Source organism: Aspergillus saccharolyticus (genome assembly GCF_003184585.1).
Source record: "Aspergillus saccharolyticus JOP 1030-1 unplaced genomic scaffold BP01scaffold_47, whole genome shotgun sequence".
NCBI classification, from domain to species: Eukaryota; Fungi; Ascomycota; class Eurotiomycetes; order Eurotiales; family Aspergillaceae; genus Aspergillus; species Aspergillus saccharolyticus.
The window spans coordinates 144272-157071 of NW_020290657.1; the positions used below are offsets into that span (position 1 = coordinate 144272).

Genomic DNA, 12800 nt, shown 5'->3' on the forward strand with positions numbered 1-12800 from the left:
TCTCGCCTCCGCCTGCACGTTTTCTACTAAACCTACGAGTGAGAGAGAGAGTAACTTATCAACTTATTAACTAGACTCGATTATGGTCTTCATGTGGTAATATCGCTTCAGCGTATCTTTGCATTCCGATAATTCTTATTGTCTCTTAGATTTGGCTGATTCTCCTCGTGGCCACTGGTTCGCCTACACAGTACATACTGTACACTTCCTTCTCGATTCCGCCCGTCTCCCCGTCGTGAGCTTCTTGCCCCGCGCATGCAAAACCTCCACCCCAGGCTATTTTGGGTGATTCAGGATGAGTATGAGAGCGAGGCAACGGATTCGCGCGCCGCGCAGGGTGAGTTATTTATTTTATTTTTGTTTTATTGTATTTTTGGCTCTATCTTCATTTTATCTTAATTACGTTTTACTGTCTTCGTGGTCTTCTAAGCGGAACAACCGCCCGGTGGCAGTAGAGAGTGGCAACCGACGACCGACTTCGCTTCCCACCACCAAAAATAAATCCTAGGACCGAAATGGTGCAGATTAGCTGACGCGAACTTCACAGGGTATCCCCGCCAGCAAAACCGACGATTTCGAGACTAATTGGGCCGATCTGTCGACCTCATTGAAGAAGATCCACACCAGAGATGCCTCCAATCTTTCCTTCGAGCAGCTCTACCGGAACTCTTATAACATCGTGTTGATGGCGCGCGGGGAGGATCTCTACGAGCGGATCAAGAAATTGGAGCAGGAATGGCTGGACGCGGAGGTCAAGACCCGGGTCACGGCGGCGATCTCCTCGAGCCTCTTACTCGCGAAGGAGCTGGCCGAGGTGCAGGAGCAGGCAAATGAGCGTCGGGAAGCCGGCGAGAGGTTCCTGGCGGCGATGCGGGAGGCCTTTGAGGATCATCAGCTGTGCATGGGTATGATCACGGACGTGCTTATGTATATGGTATGTGACCATTGAAGTTGGGACCCGAGTCGCACTGAGACTGACTTATCCGTGGTTGCATAGGACCGATTCATGTCGACCGATCATCGAAAGCCGTCGATCTACGCGGCAGCCATGGCTTTGTTCCGCGAACATGTTCTACAGTCGCCGATTCGATCGGACTCGAAGACGAAGGTGGTGGATGTGCTGGAGTCGACCATCCTGTTCATGATCCAGCTTGAACGCTCCGGGCAGATCATCGACCGCGTTTTGATTCGCCATTGCGTCTACATGCTGGAAGGACTGTACGAGTCAAGCAACGAGGAAGAGTCGTCCAAGCTTTACCTGACCATCTTCGAGCCGGCGTTCCTGGATGCGAGCAAGAAGTTTTACCAGGCTGAGGGACGGCGCTTGCTGGAGACGGGGGATGCTGCGACGTTCTGCAAGGTCGCCACAGACCGTCTCGCCGAGGAGACGGAGCGGTGCACCTATACTCTCTCCTCATCGACGGAGTCTAAGATCAAGGAGGTGCTGGATAAAGAATTGATCGCGAGTAACATCAGCGAGGTTGTGAACTTGGAAGGCACAGGGGTCCGGCAGATGCTCGACAACGATCGCTTGGATAACCTGCGGAGTATCTATGTGCTGAGCGCACGAGTTGACCCGAAGAAGACTCCCCTTACCGCCGCGGTGCAGAAGCGCATTGTGGAGATGGGTAAGGAAATCAATGCGGGGGCAGTTGCATTGGCACAGACACCGGCAGCGATCCCCGCGCCGAAGAAGACCTCGACAGACAAGAGCGAAGCGGCGAAAAGGCCGGCCGAGAAAGAGAAACCGGTCAATCAGCAGACTGCTGCCGCTATCAAATGGGTGGACGACATTCTTGGCTTGAAGAAGAAGTTCGATAGCATCTGGGAGACCTCGTTCCAATCGGATCATGTCATGCAGAGTGCGATCACGACGAGTTTCTCGGACTTCATCAATTCCGAGTCGCGCAGCTCAGAGTACCTGTCCTTGTTCTTTGACGAGAATCTGAAGAAGGGTATCAAGGGGAAGACAGAAACAGAGGTCGACTCTTTGCTGGACAACGGCATCACGCTCCTTCGCTACGTCAAGGACAAAGACATGTTCGAGGCGTACTACAAGAAACACCTCTCCCGTCGTCTTCTCATGAAACGCTCCGTAAGCATGGACGCGGAACGTCAGATGATCTCGAAAATGAAGATGGAGGTCGGAAATCAATTTACGCAGCGGTTGGAGGCGATGTTCAAGGACATGACCATCTCGGAGGATCTTACGGCCAGCTATAAGGAGCATGTCAAGAAGACCGGAGACCCTGATACGAAGCGGATCGACTTGGACATCAACGTCCTCACTAGCACGATGTGGCCCATGGAGATCATGGCCAGTGCGACGCGCGATGACGTGCAGTTGTCTTGCATCTACCCGAAGGAAGTGGAGGGCGTCAAACAGAGCTTCGAACAGTACTACCTGGGCAAACACAGCGGACGCAAGCTCTCGTGGCAGCCCACCATGGGCACGGCCGATATCCGGCTGGAGTTTGCGCGGTCTAACGGGAAGATTCAGAAGCACGAGCTCAACGTTTCGACTTATGCCATGGTCATCTTACTATTGTTCAACGAGGTGGCCACGGGCGAGTCTTTGACGTACACAGAGATCAAGGAGCAGACCCGGATCCCGGATCACGACCTCATTCGCAACCTGCAATCGCTTGCCGTCGCGCCGAAGACACGAGTCCTGCGCAAAGATCCCATGAGTCGCGACGTCAAGCCTACGGACAAGTTCTTCTTCAACCACGACTTCCAGAGCCAATTCCTGAAGGTCCGCATTGGCGTCGTCAGCGGAAGCGCCAACAAGGTGGAAAACCAGGATCAGCGGAAGGAGACGGAGAAGAAGATGAGTGAAGAGCGTGGTGCCAGTATTGAGGCCGCGATTGTTCGCATCATGAAGTAAGTGCTCTTGGACTTGTTATCGGAGTGACCGCTACTAATCATCAATCATTGTGCTAGGCAACGCAAATCCCTTACCCATTCCAAGCTGATGACCGAGGTCCTAAGTCAACTCTCCGCACGGTTCGTGCCGGATGTCAACATGATCAAGAAGCGCATCGAGAGTCTGATTGACCGGGAGTATCTGGAGCGAATCGAGGAAGATCCTCCCACGTATGGATACGTTGCATGATATTGTCGCTTAGTCTTCGTCGCTTTGGATTTTATTGCTTGAGCGTTTGGGGCCGGGAACATGAGCTTAGCGTTGAGGCGCAAGGTTGGTGTGTTTGTTATAGATATTGTGGGGGGGCATTTCCGGAGACGGGTTCTCTGAATGCATACTCCGTATAGGTTGGCCTGAGCCTATGTTCTTTTTTTTTTTTTACAACATGATTTTGCTATAATTGTGTAGTAGTAGGCATAAGCATAGGTAAATAAAGGTTGATATGCATAAGTGTGTGTAGGTAGTAGGTATCATAAGAAAATCAAGAAAAGCAAGTAACCTAACTTGGAAAAAACGCCACCATGCATGAACATTCCACCTGGGAGAACAATCAGACACAAGACCGGGCCTTCTACCAGAAAAACAACCCCAGTTCGATGAGCCATGTCCATCCTCAACCCTAGGGAAAGAGAGAGAAGAAAGAGACTAGAGAACCTCAACCTCCCCCCTCCCCCACGCCCCCCTCACCCCTTCCCACCTAACCGCCCAAACATCCCCCATCCGCATCGCCGTCCCCCCCAGCACCTCCTCCTCAACCCCATCCCCCGGCGGTACCACCACCCTCACCTCCTCCACCAGACACCGCACAAACACCACCTCTTTCGCATCCGGCCCCTGCACCATACTCGTCCCGCCGGCATTATCATCCAACCGCCGGAGCTGCGGGGGGAAGGACCCCAGAAACGCATCCCCGTAGTGCTTGGCGAGCAGGAGCTGGTGGGCATGCAGGAACTGTACCTCTGGCGCGCTGAGCGGGGGATTCGGGCCGGTGGTGTCGGGGGTGGGAATTGTGTCTTCGGGTTTCAGGTCGTCGTTTTGGGGTTGCGATTGCGATTGCGATTGGCTGGTGTTGGGGGACGGGGCGCTGAGGAGGAGGAGGTAGTGCATGCTGTGTTGTGTGAGTTTTGAGAGACGTTGTCGCAGTAGACTGCGGAGGAGGTATTGGGTGCGGGAGAGGTCGGTTTGGAGGATTGAGAGGGTGAGGTTTGCGGTTGCTTGGTGCGTGTTTCTCGTAGGGTTGGTGGTGGTGGTGGTGGTGGTTGGGTCGGTGTATGGGTCGGAGGAGGCGGCGGCGGCGAGGTCTTCGATTGTTTCGATCTTTCCGGGGTTGGTTAGTTATTGCATTGCGAGGGGGAGAGGTATGTTCTGGGGCAGATGGGGTAGAAAGGGAGCTGGATTTGTGTGCTAGGGAGGAGGCGTACTTGTCGTCGAACTCGCTCCATCATGCGGTCCATTAATGCCCCCGGCCAGGGAAGCAGCTCCGATATACCGCGCTCGGCGACCCAGAACCGCGTGAGCAGTTGGTGGTCCAGCGCGGTGGACTCCGGAGTGGAAGGGTCGTGGCGATCGACCGAGGCGAGAATGTCGTCAATGTCCATATTCAAGAAAAGTCATGCACTGAAGGGTAAATATGCTTGCGTGCGTGACGACCTCAAAATGAACGACAAAAGAGAGAGAGAGAGAGAGGAGCGGAGCGGAGGCGGAATCTCCGACTCAAGAGATCACCGCCCCGCTTTCGGTGCCTCAGGCTGGTGGTTTCCGCTGAACTCCCATAAATATTACTGAGTACTGAGTACACAAAGTACTATACGCGTGACTACACACCACCTTCATTTACTTTTATCTCAATCAAAACAAAAGTCGTCTTTCATTCCAACATAGGAAATCTGTCTCTAATCTTCACCCCCCATTACAGACGGCCAAAGCCGACCAATCTCATCTATGTACAGCTGCGCACGACCTCAGTCATCATTTTAGTCTGACCCACAAGTCAGCGCCGTGCGACGCGGCCGTTGCACACAAAATTATCGTCTAACTAGACGAGCCGTACATCGATATATACTTCGTACGGCGAGCAGTGCGCACTCCCTCGGATTGTACAGGAAACCGGGAGGATGATTAAAGACGTAAAGAAAATAGGAAAGGCCTGGGAAAGGAAATTGCCGGACGGCGAGGTATCATCGGTGAGGTGCTTCCATGGATGGCATGACGCATCATCCAGAGGGCCTCGTTCAAAAAAGACATAGGAAAGGTCCCAAGGGAGTGGGCGGTGAAAAGGGATGTCATGTCGGTTCAACATCGATCGTGGTTGTGGTGTTCTGGGTCGTGTTCCACGTCGGAATCATCATTTCGGGTCGTCAAAACCCACCCAAAAGCAAACTGCCAAATTTCGTGTCGTCCTCTTTCTTCACCACATCCCAAGGCATAGGTAGGAAAAAACCGAGAATCAAAATGAGCGGAACGGGGTGTCGGTAGAACGCCACATCCAAAGAATCGATGCGTTCACCTCCAGAGCCCAAGGATGTAACCGCGTGCGCCAAAACTCGCAAATGCACTTATTCAGCCAATTGACCTGCACTGGCCATTTTGGGTATGCTGAGAGGCAAAAGGAAAGGACCAAGGGCAGATGAAAGCGATCCAGTGGTCGCAGCATGGTTTGTCCCAAGTCAGTCATAACATCATTGCGTGGCGCGGTATGTTGCACCAGGTTTCGTTAGTTCAGTATGAAAGCATGCGTCGGCCCGAAAGTCGGCTCGATGCCGGGCTCTCGGCAAACGGAGAGGCCAGGAACCGGTTGCGCTCGCCGGGCCCGTTGCGACACCGCCCAGTGGGGCTGTCTTCCATCTGAGGCGAGCTCTCTCCAAAGGCAAAAGTGTGAGCACGGTTCAACTTGGACCGTTGCTTGACCTTACCAAGGCCTCGCTCACATGCAAATTCGTGCTCCTTGGCGGACATCTCGACATAGTTCTGCGGGAAGCACAGTGATCGATGCTCGGAGAAGAAGGAACTGTAGCCACCATCCAGCACGTACAGGTCCGGGTAGGTGAGTAGCGGGTAGTGGTCGGCGTTGAATGCGCGATCCTGGCAACGAATGTACTTGGCCATAATCGGGGCTCGATGGGCCGAGTACTCGCAATGGAGGATCAAGGCCGTCCGCGGCTTGGGAGAGGCGAAGAGTTCGGCTGCCAGGTGGTCCTTGTCGTTGTAGTTGACGGCCCCCGTGATGTGGCCGCCCTCGTACTCATACTCAAAGCGGCAGTCAATAATCATAACGTTATCGAAACGATCGTTGTATTTTCCATCCATGAGCTCTACGAGAATGCTCTTGTCGATACGAGGCAACGTATCTGCCTGGTCCTCCGAAAAGACGTGAGGAAGCTGCAGGCTGGGGGATCCTTCAATGTCGATGATCGACGGGAGTGGTGCATTTGTAATTAGAGTGGCCTCGTTTTCGACTACATCCTCGGGATGCTCAAACATGCTCAACGAACGTCTGCACTGCTTACGCGGGCGCATGGTGGGGTGTGCATTCTTGCGGACCGACGCCGCGGAGGGGGACCCATTTCCACGGGCGTGGCTGGTGCTACTTCCAAACGGTGGCTTCAAACGAGCGCCGCACAACAAATTGCCGGTGGAGTTATTCTTGAGCGACGGACGCTCCCTCTGAGGCGATGACTCGCAGAACATGTCCTCCAACGTGGCAGATGCGCCAAGGGTCGTCCTATTTCCCCGGCTCTGGAACTTGAAGGGAGGTGGTTGAGACTCCGGGGCCGGCTTGTTCATTCCAAGCTGGAAACTCTGGGCTTTGCTCCGTGCTAGGCTGGGCCGTAAGAATGTCGGACGCTTTCTCCTACAGATAACCGTGTGATTAGATCCATGTCGGCCTCCAATGACTCCACCCGGGCTGCCTCTCTTACTCTTGTTGGCCGTCCTTCGAGTTCACCAGCGGCGACTCTTCCAGTGGACTCGGGCCGGCGGAGATCATAGGTGTGTCCATCGAGTGATCAAGAGAGGGTGATTCCAGCTCGACTTCCTTGACCAGGCTGAACGCCGGCTTGTGCGGCAAGGGAGACATTTCCATAGCGTCCATTGTAGGAGCCGGCGAGGAGGGAAGCGGAGGTGTGGTCATTGACTCTAAACAATCGAGTGTCAGCCAGCAGTTTTTTTTTTAGAATAGAAGCAGGAGCTCTCCCATACCACACCGATTGGCTTTTCCCAGGAGGCTCGACGAGAACAAAGACCGTCGGGGCGTTGCCAATTGCGGGCTAATTTTGGTCAGCGGGCCCTTTATTCACCAGCCATATGGCTGAACAAAGGAGATCCACGGTATGTAACAGACCTTTGATCAATGTGAAAATTCTGGGATAAGTCGGCTGCAAGACTCGCGGTTGGTGACGAGCCCCGCACAGGTTTCACATTGAAGTAGTCTCCATGGGCCTTCTTCATGGACAGTTCTTTGAAGTTGAAGCTGTTGTGCGCCAGTCCGGCCATGGGACTAAACGAAGTATAGGAGGTCGAGGCATCGGGACGAAAGCAATGGCCGAACATCACAGACGGCGGCTGCATCGCAGCCAACGGGGACGAGTGTTCCATTGTCGGTGGGCCAGACTCCTTCTTCCTTGCCGATCATTCAAGCCCGCAGATTGGCTCCAAGTCGATCACCAGTAGTCGTCACAGGGCGGCGAGCGTCTGCTTCTCTCTCCCTTGTATGCAATGCACGGCAAATGCGGGACACAGGCAGCCGATCTAGATTGACCACCACCCAGCAGCTCCTTTTGTTCTCCTTCGTTTCTCCACTGTCAAAGTGAATTCCAACCTCTCAACGTGTGGCACCGGGCGTGTATGGTCTTCAGCTAACCCGCCTGTACCCAGACTTTTCTCTCACGAACGGTTTGCCAAGGGTTCAAAGTGACATGGCTGGCTGACGGGGAACTAGATCTCAAGGTACTTTCGGATGGGATATAGGCTGGAACAGGAAGTACGCCGGACGGGAGGAAGGGCTAAATATACAACAGAGGGTCGAGTCAGCAAAGGAGTCGTCCTTGGAGAGCGTACCAGCAGGGGAGGGAGATTGGAGGAGAGGGGAAAGGGATTGGCAGCATAGATATGGTACGCTAATGCACTGGGAGGGTAAGGTTACCGAAGAGACGAGGGCTGAAGACGGGATCGGAGTTGAAGATAGCTCACGGCCTGGGGCATGGGATTGCAACGGACGGGAAGACGCTCTTATGAAGAAACAGAGCTGTCTATGGAGGAAGAAGAGGAGGAGGAGGAGAAGAAAAGAAGAAGGAGAAGGGAAAAAAGACAATGGAGAAAGTGAAGCTGAAGGGATGCCCTTGTTGCAATGGCAACGCAAAAGTGGGGAGGGATCTCCAGATACTCGAGAAGAGCTTAAGCGACGATGGGTTTAGTGCCTACTGGGCTGGGTTTGGGTCTTTTTTGGTTGTGTCAGAAACCAGTCACTAACTGAGAGGTACGTACGGAGTAACTTTTGAAGTATAAGTAAGTAATAAGTAATAAGTAGTAATAAGTAAGTCATTAATTCATTCTTTGACTATTTAGTTACTAGGTAGGTAAGTAAGTAGTTAGCAATTCATTATTGAACCAAGAAAAAGAAGTGGAAGACGAAGTGGATGAGAGAAGAACCAGAACCAGGCCATGACCGCATAGGGCCTCAGGCCTTGATTCCAGTGCTTTTTACTCTGTAACTTAGTCTCTCTTTACTTAGTCTTGCTGTTCATCCTTTCCAGAAAACTAGTTTCCCCTTGCCCTGCTGTGGGGAGAAGATGATTCCCCATCCTTTCTTTTCTCTCAATGCTTCAAGGCTTCTAGCATTTGACTTCATACTACTGACCTGACACCTGTAGGTACCACTTTCGGGCAAAAAGGAAGACCCATCCGATCAATTGATGCATTCTGCATTTTGCACTTTGCCTTTTTTTTTTTTCCCCTTCTTCATGCAGAGCAGAGATTTCTCCATCTGGAGCAAAAGCCGACCGGAACTGGAGGGAATTAGGTTATGTACTCGTACAGTACAGAGATGTATGTATAGTAAAGTAAGAAAGTGAGTCCGGTAGGTACCCGTACAGTACTTACCACTACCACTTACTACCTACTTAGTATAGGCAGTAAGTCAGTAGTACTCCGTAAGTATCCTCGTTGCCGGGACTCCCTTGCCGCCATTATAAACGCTAGCCGCTGCTCAGCAACCCCCCGCCTATCAGCGTCCTTACGCTCCCTTTTGGCTGGCTGATGCATGGATCGTGCCTGTCTCATCACCAGAAAAGAATATTACTGTACGGAGTACTGGACTTTCTTTTCTTTTTCTTTTCGCCTTCTTTTCTTTCCATGACTAACACCGCTGGGTCACTGGGTCCGCCCTCCCCGCTGTATTCTCAATCTTTTCTGACAGGTTTCACCTGTGTAACAGTCGCACTGCTAATTGCTGTAGAAACCGTTGTCCATGTTTGACGTTTGCCCAGCAAGCAGTCTTGAATCTGACCAGTGACCAGTTGCCCGTTTCAGGGATCATCCTGTCGCTCTGGCATGTTCGAAAGTACGAGAAGTAGGACAAGGTGCTAGTAGTTATGGGGGTTCTACTTTTTAGTTCACGTTGCTTCATTTCTCCTGGTTGAACTCAGCCCAGGGTCGTCTATCACCTCTGCGTGTCTGGAGGAGGCTCTACGGAGTATGGTCTGAATATCCACTACCCCTAGCTAGACTCAAAAAATCGATTAACTAGAGAAGGGGATAGAGAGGGCTTTTCTCTCTTTTGTTGACCGAACCCACCAGTACGGCGAAATGTGGCCTGAGGATAAATTTTGCAATGGATCAATAAATTTCGTTCCCGTGTGTGCCGTTCGAATTTCGATGGGTATTTTTTTATACATCATTCTCATGAACCCCAAACGAGACGATCGAATCTACCACTAGATAGGATTCTCCACCGGGTCCACTCGGTCGGAAAAAAGAGCTTGTCCGGCCGGTCTCTTTTCAGGAACGAGTCTCTTCAATTGGAAGCTGTGGAAAAAACCAGAATACTGTCATTCATACGTAAGGTGTCGACCGTTTTTTTTTTTTTTTTTTCTTTTATTTTCAAGATTCTTCTAATCTCTTCCCCTTCATCTTCTCCTTCCCTCATCTTGGCTCTACAATTCAGGATTGGAGTATTTCACACATTTATCCTTCCATTCCTTCCAATGAGAAACTGGGTTAAAGCAAGAGAATCGGTGAAGATTGGGGAATCTGTACTTCGGTAGAAGTGACGATCCTGCATACCGACATCTAGAGGGACTATTGAGTACTACATGGCTCATACCTGCGCTTCTACGCCGTACAGCGGATGGTTGTCCGGTCGGGAAGCCCCAAGGAACGGGTTCTATTCCCAATCGGGCAATCCTGCCTCTGGAAGAACGTCGGCCGGACATACCAGGCGCTTAATTCTTCAATTCTTCATAGCTCTCACGGAGCTACAAGAATCTTTCCCCTTCAAGGGAGACCGCATCTTCAAGCCGATTGACGTTGTAGATTCGCTTTGGCAGTAACTCTGCCTATTTTCCTGGCCGACTACCTCCGGTAGCACGGTATTCGATAAGATACCGCTGTTCGAGGTATGTACTGTCCTAAGCGACATCTTCAATCTACTCTATACAGTTCACCAGGTCGACCTTGCCCGGGTTCCTGGTGCAGAACCATCCGACGCTTTGATCAAGCGGCCGGGCTAACAAAATTCTTTCGACAGATGACGATGGCTGAGTGCCCGGTGGTCCGCCAAAAAGTTATCTTGAAATCCCGTGCTCGCCACGCACTGTTCGCATGGTGGACCGTTCACCAGACACGCGCCCATACCCTGAAATTCCTCGTCTCGACTCTCGACATTCCCGCCGATCATGCGATCAGGGGTGGTTTTGCCCATCGGCTGCGAGCCTGTGCTGTACTCGGATATCCAGGAGACCCAGGTTCAGTGGTCTAATCTATCGTCGGCTCAGTTCCTCCAGTTGATCTTACAAATCTTATCATTATCGCAGATAATAAGCAAGAATCCCCGAGCCGGTCCAAGCCCATTTTCTCTCAGCTGAACGAACGCGACTTGGTCTGATAGCCCAGCTCTAGCACGCTTCCCTAGTGTGGGGTTAAGCAATCTCTCCCCCATTAACTAACTAATGCCGCGAGCTTGCCCATCTTACCCGAGGTCCTCTCGACGTCACCGTCAAGTCTAATTCTTCCGCCCGGACGGCTCACGACCATGACGCTACTGAACGTCTTATTGTGGTCACGGTTGATCCGGCAGGTAAAAGAAAGTAGCTCTCGTGTTCTCCGCTCTTCTGGGTCGACTTCTACAGTGATCGGGCTCAGTCAATCGTGCATCAGATCGTCATAATGAAGGCACAGAGACTAACAGCTGCCCCTCCCTCTCACCCCGTGGGCACGGAATCCCGCAATTGCCCAATCAGCCCCTCTCCGGATTGAGATTTGATTTTAGCCTCTGATTGTTACGATTTACACCGCCACAAATGGTGAGATCGGTCAGCTCGTATGCACAGCAATCACACTTGGGCCCCTCTCCTGTGACCTTCTGATCCTTTTCCACACCTACTCCGGAGTAAACCCCTCATCTCTGAGACACTGGTCGGTCCTCGTGCAAATCCCTTCTCGCGTCGACCGCTTTAGCGTTGGAGCTCATGAGGGTCTAGCTCGCGCAAACACTAATCACAATCGCGGCGCTCCGTGACCCAGCCGGACTTGCGGCTTAAAGGTCGGACTTATCCGCCAGGAGCGCTAGCCCCCAATAATGATCACTCGGTATGTCCTTGATCGCCTGCCTCGCGTCGCAACCACTGAGGGTGCGAGGGGTAGGCGCAATATCGGCGGATGCGCCAAGCTATCGATCCGTAGGCTTCCGAGCCCTCGCCTCGCCCAGAGGTCAGCTCAGCTCAGCTCAGCGCTGTGTGGCTAAGGTTCGATTCGCTGACCAGCCGCGCCGGATATTGCCATGGGCGCAAATTCACGCGATGGTGAGCCGTGCAAGAGAACTAGTGCTCCTACCTCGGATATGTTGGTGGAGTTGCAGACAGGAGTGGCTGACTCGCAACGCTGTGCCGCGGTGTCAAGACCATGTGCAGCTGTTATCAGTCAGTTATCTGTCGGGCAGGCCGCCCAGACACCTGGGCGGACCGAGCACCAGCGTCGGGCACACTCAAAAATCACAACAGACGTAAGACTTAAGACAGACTAATTAGTTAGCTTCCATCCAGCGCGCAGCCTTGGCGGGTCAACAGGAATTGACCATGTAGGAAGCGCTGGTGCGGGGGGGGGTTGGTTTGTTCTAGACGGGGGGTGATATGAGCGGTGATTGGACCAGCAATGCAACCCTAGTGCTCGTGCTCCAGGATGATGACTGTCTGCAACTTCATTTAGCTACAGCGCATTGCGAGTGATGTCGTCGTCGACTCTCCCTACAGTGACGGGGAAACGGACGGAGCTGCTCCCAACCGGTTTCGCCCACTGACCAGTCGTGATGTCAGTGAGGGGAAGGGAATCCCTCTCCTGCAGGTGGACGCGATTGCTTTTTTTCTCTCCCCCGCCAATGCCAATGTATGTATGTGTTGGCTGTCACAGCACGAGATCTGTACAGCTGCCCATTTGTTTATCCTTCGCGTGTTTGAGATGTAAACATAAACATGGAAGGGTACAATGAGCCATGGTACTGAGGAAGTACTCCCGATCCCCGACCGTAACGCGACGCCGGTTGATGCCTGAGGTTTCTTTTGTCACGAAATCTTGGCATGACATCACATCCCTTTCTGTCTTGTCTGTCTGTCTGTCTGCCCATCTGTCCAGCTGTCCATCCCCCCTCTCTCCCCTTCTAGGTACT

General features: G+C 52.5%; 5 protein-coding genes across 5 annotated transcripts; 2 read left to right on the top strand and 3 right to left on the bottom strand.

The window, feature by feature from the left end:
- The first annotated feature begins 52 nt into the window (after positions 1-52).
- Positions 53-3305, top strand: BP01DRAFT_327766 (cullin family protein). The gene is made up of 4 exons (XM_025572924.1): positions 53-337; positions 548-934; positions 998-2883; positions 2944-3305. Exons 1-4 carry the CDS (start codon positions 296-298, stop codon positions 3113-3115), a joined length of 2487 nt encoding a protein of 828 aa, XP_025427428.1. The 5' UTR covers positions 53-295; the 3' UTR covers positions 3116-3305.
- A 266-nt stretch (positions 3306-3571) lies between these two features.
- Positions 3572-4598, bottom strand: sld5 (putative GINS DNA replication complex subunit Sld5; the record flags this gene model as incomplete). The annotated part of the gene is made up of 2 exons (XM_025579352.1): positions 4348-4598; positions 3572-4243 (listed from the first exon to the last, which is right to left on the bottom strand). Exons 1-2 carry the CDS (start codon positions 4522-4524, stop codon positions 3572-3574), a joined length of 849 nt encoding a protein of 282 aa, XP_025427429.1. The 5' UTR covers positions 4525-4598.
- Positions 4599-5041: 443 nt separating this feature from the next.
- Positions 5042-5522, top strand: BP01DRAFT_169084 (uncharacterized protein). The gene has a single exon (XM_025570759.1). It carries the CDS (start codon positions 5123-5125, stop codon positions 5399-5401), a length of 279 nt encoding a protein of 92 aa, XP_025427430.1. The 5' UTR covers positions 5042-5122; the 3' UTR covers positions 5402-5522.
- Positions 5160-6800, bottom strand: nimT (putative tyrosine protein phosphatase MIH1). Its single transcript, XM_025575915.1, has one exon. It carries the CDS (start codon positions 6707-6709, stop codon positions 5645-5647), a length of 1065 nt encoding a protein of 354 aa, XP_025427431.1. The 5' UTR covers positions 6710-6800; the 3' UTR covers positions 5160-5644.
- On the bottom strand, positions 6664-7328 carry BP01DRAFT_360422 (uncharacterized protein). The gene has a single exon (XM_025575916.1). The coding sequence runs from the start codon at positions 7053-7055 to the stop codon at positions 6840-6842; it is 216 nt and encodes a 71-aa protein (XP_025427432.1). The 5' UTR covers positions 7056-7328; the 3' UTR covers positions 6664-6839.
- Positions 7329-12800: the final 5472 nt, after the last annotated feature.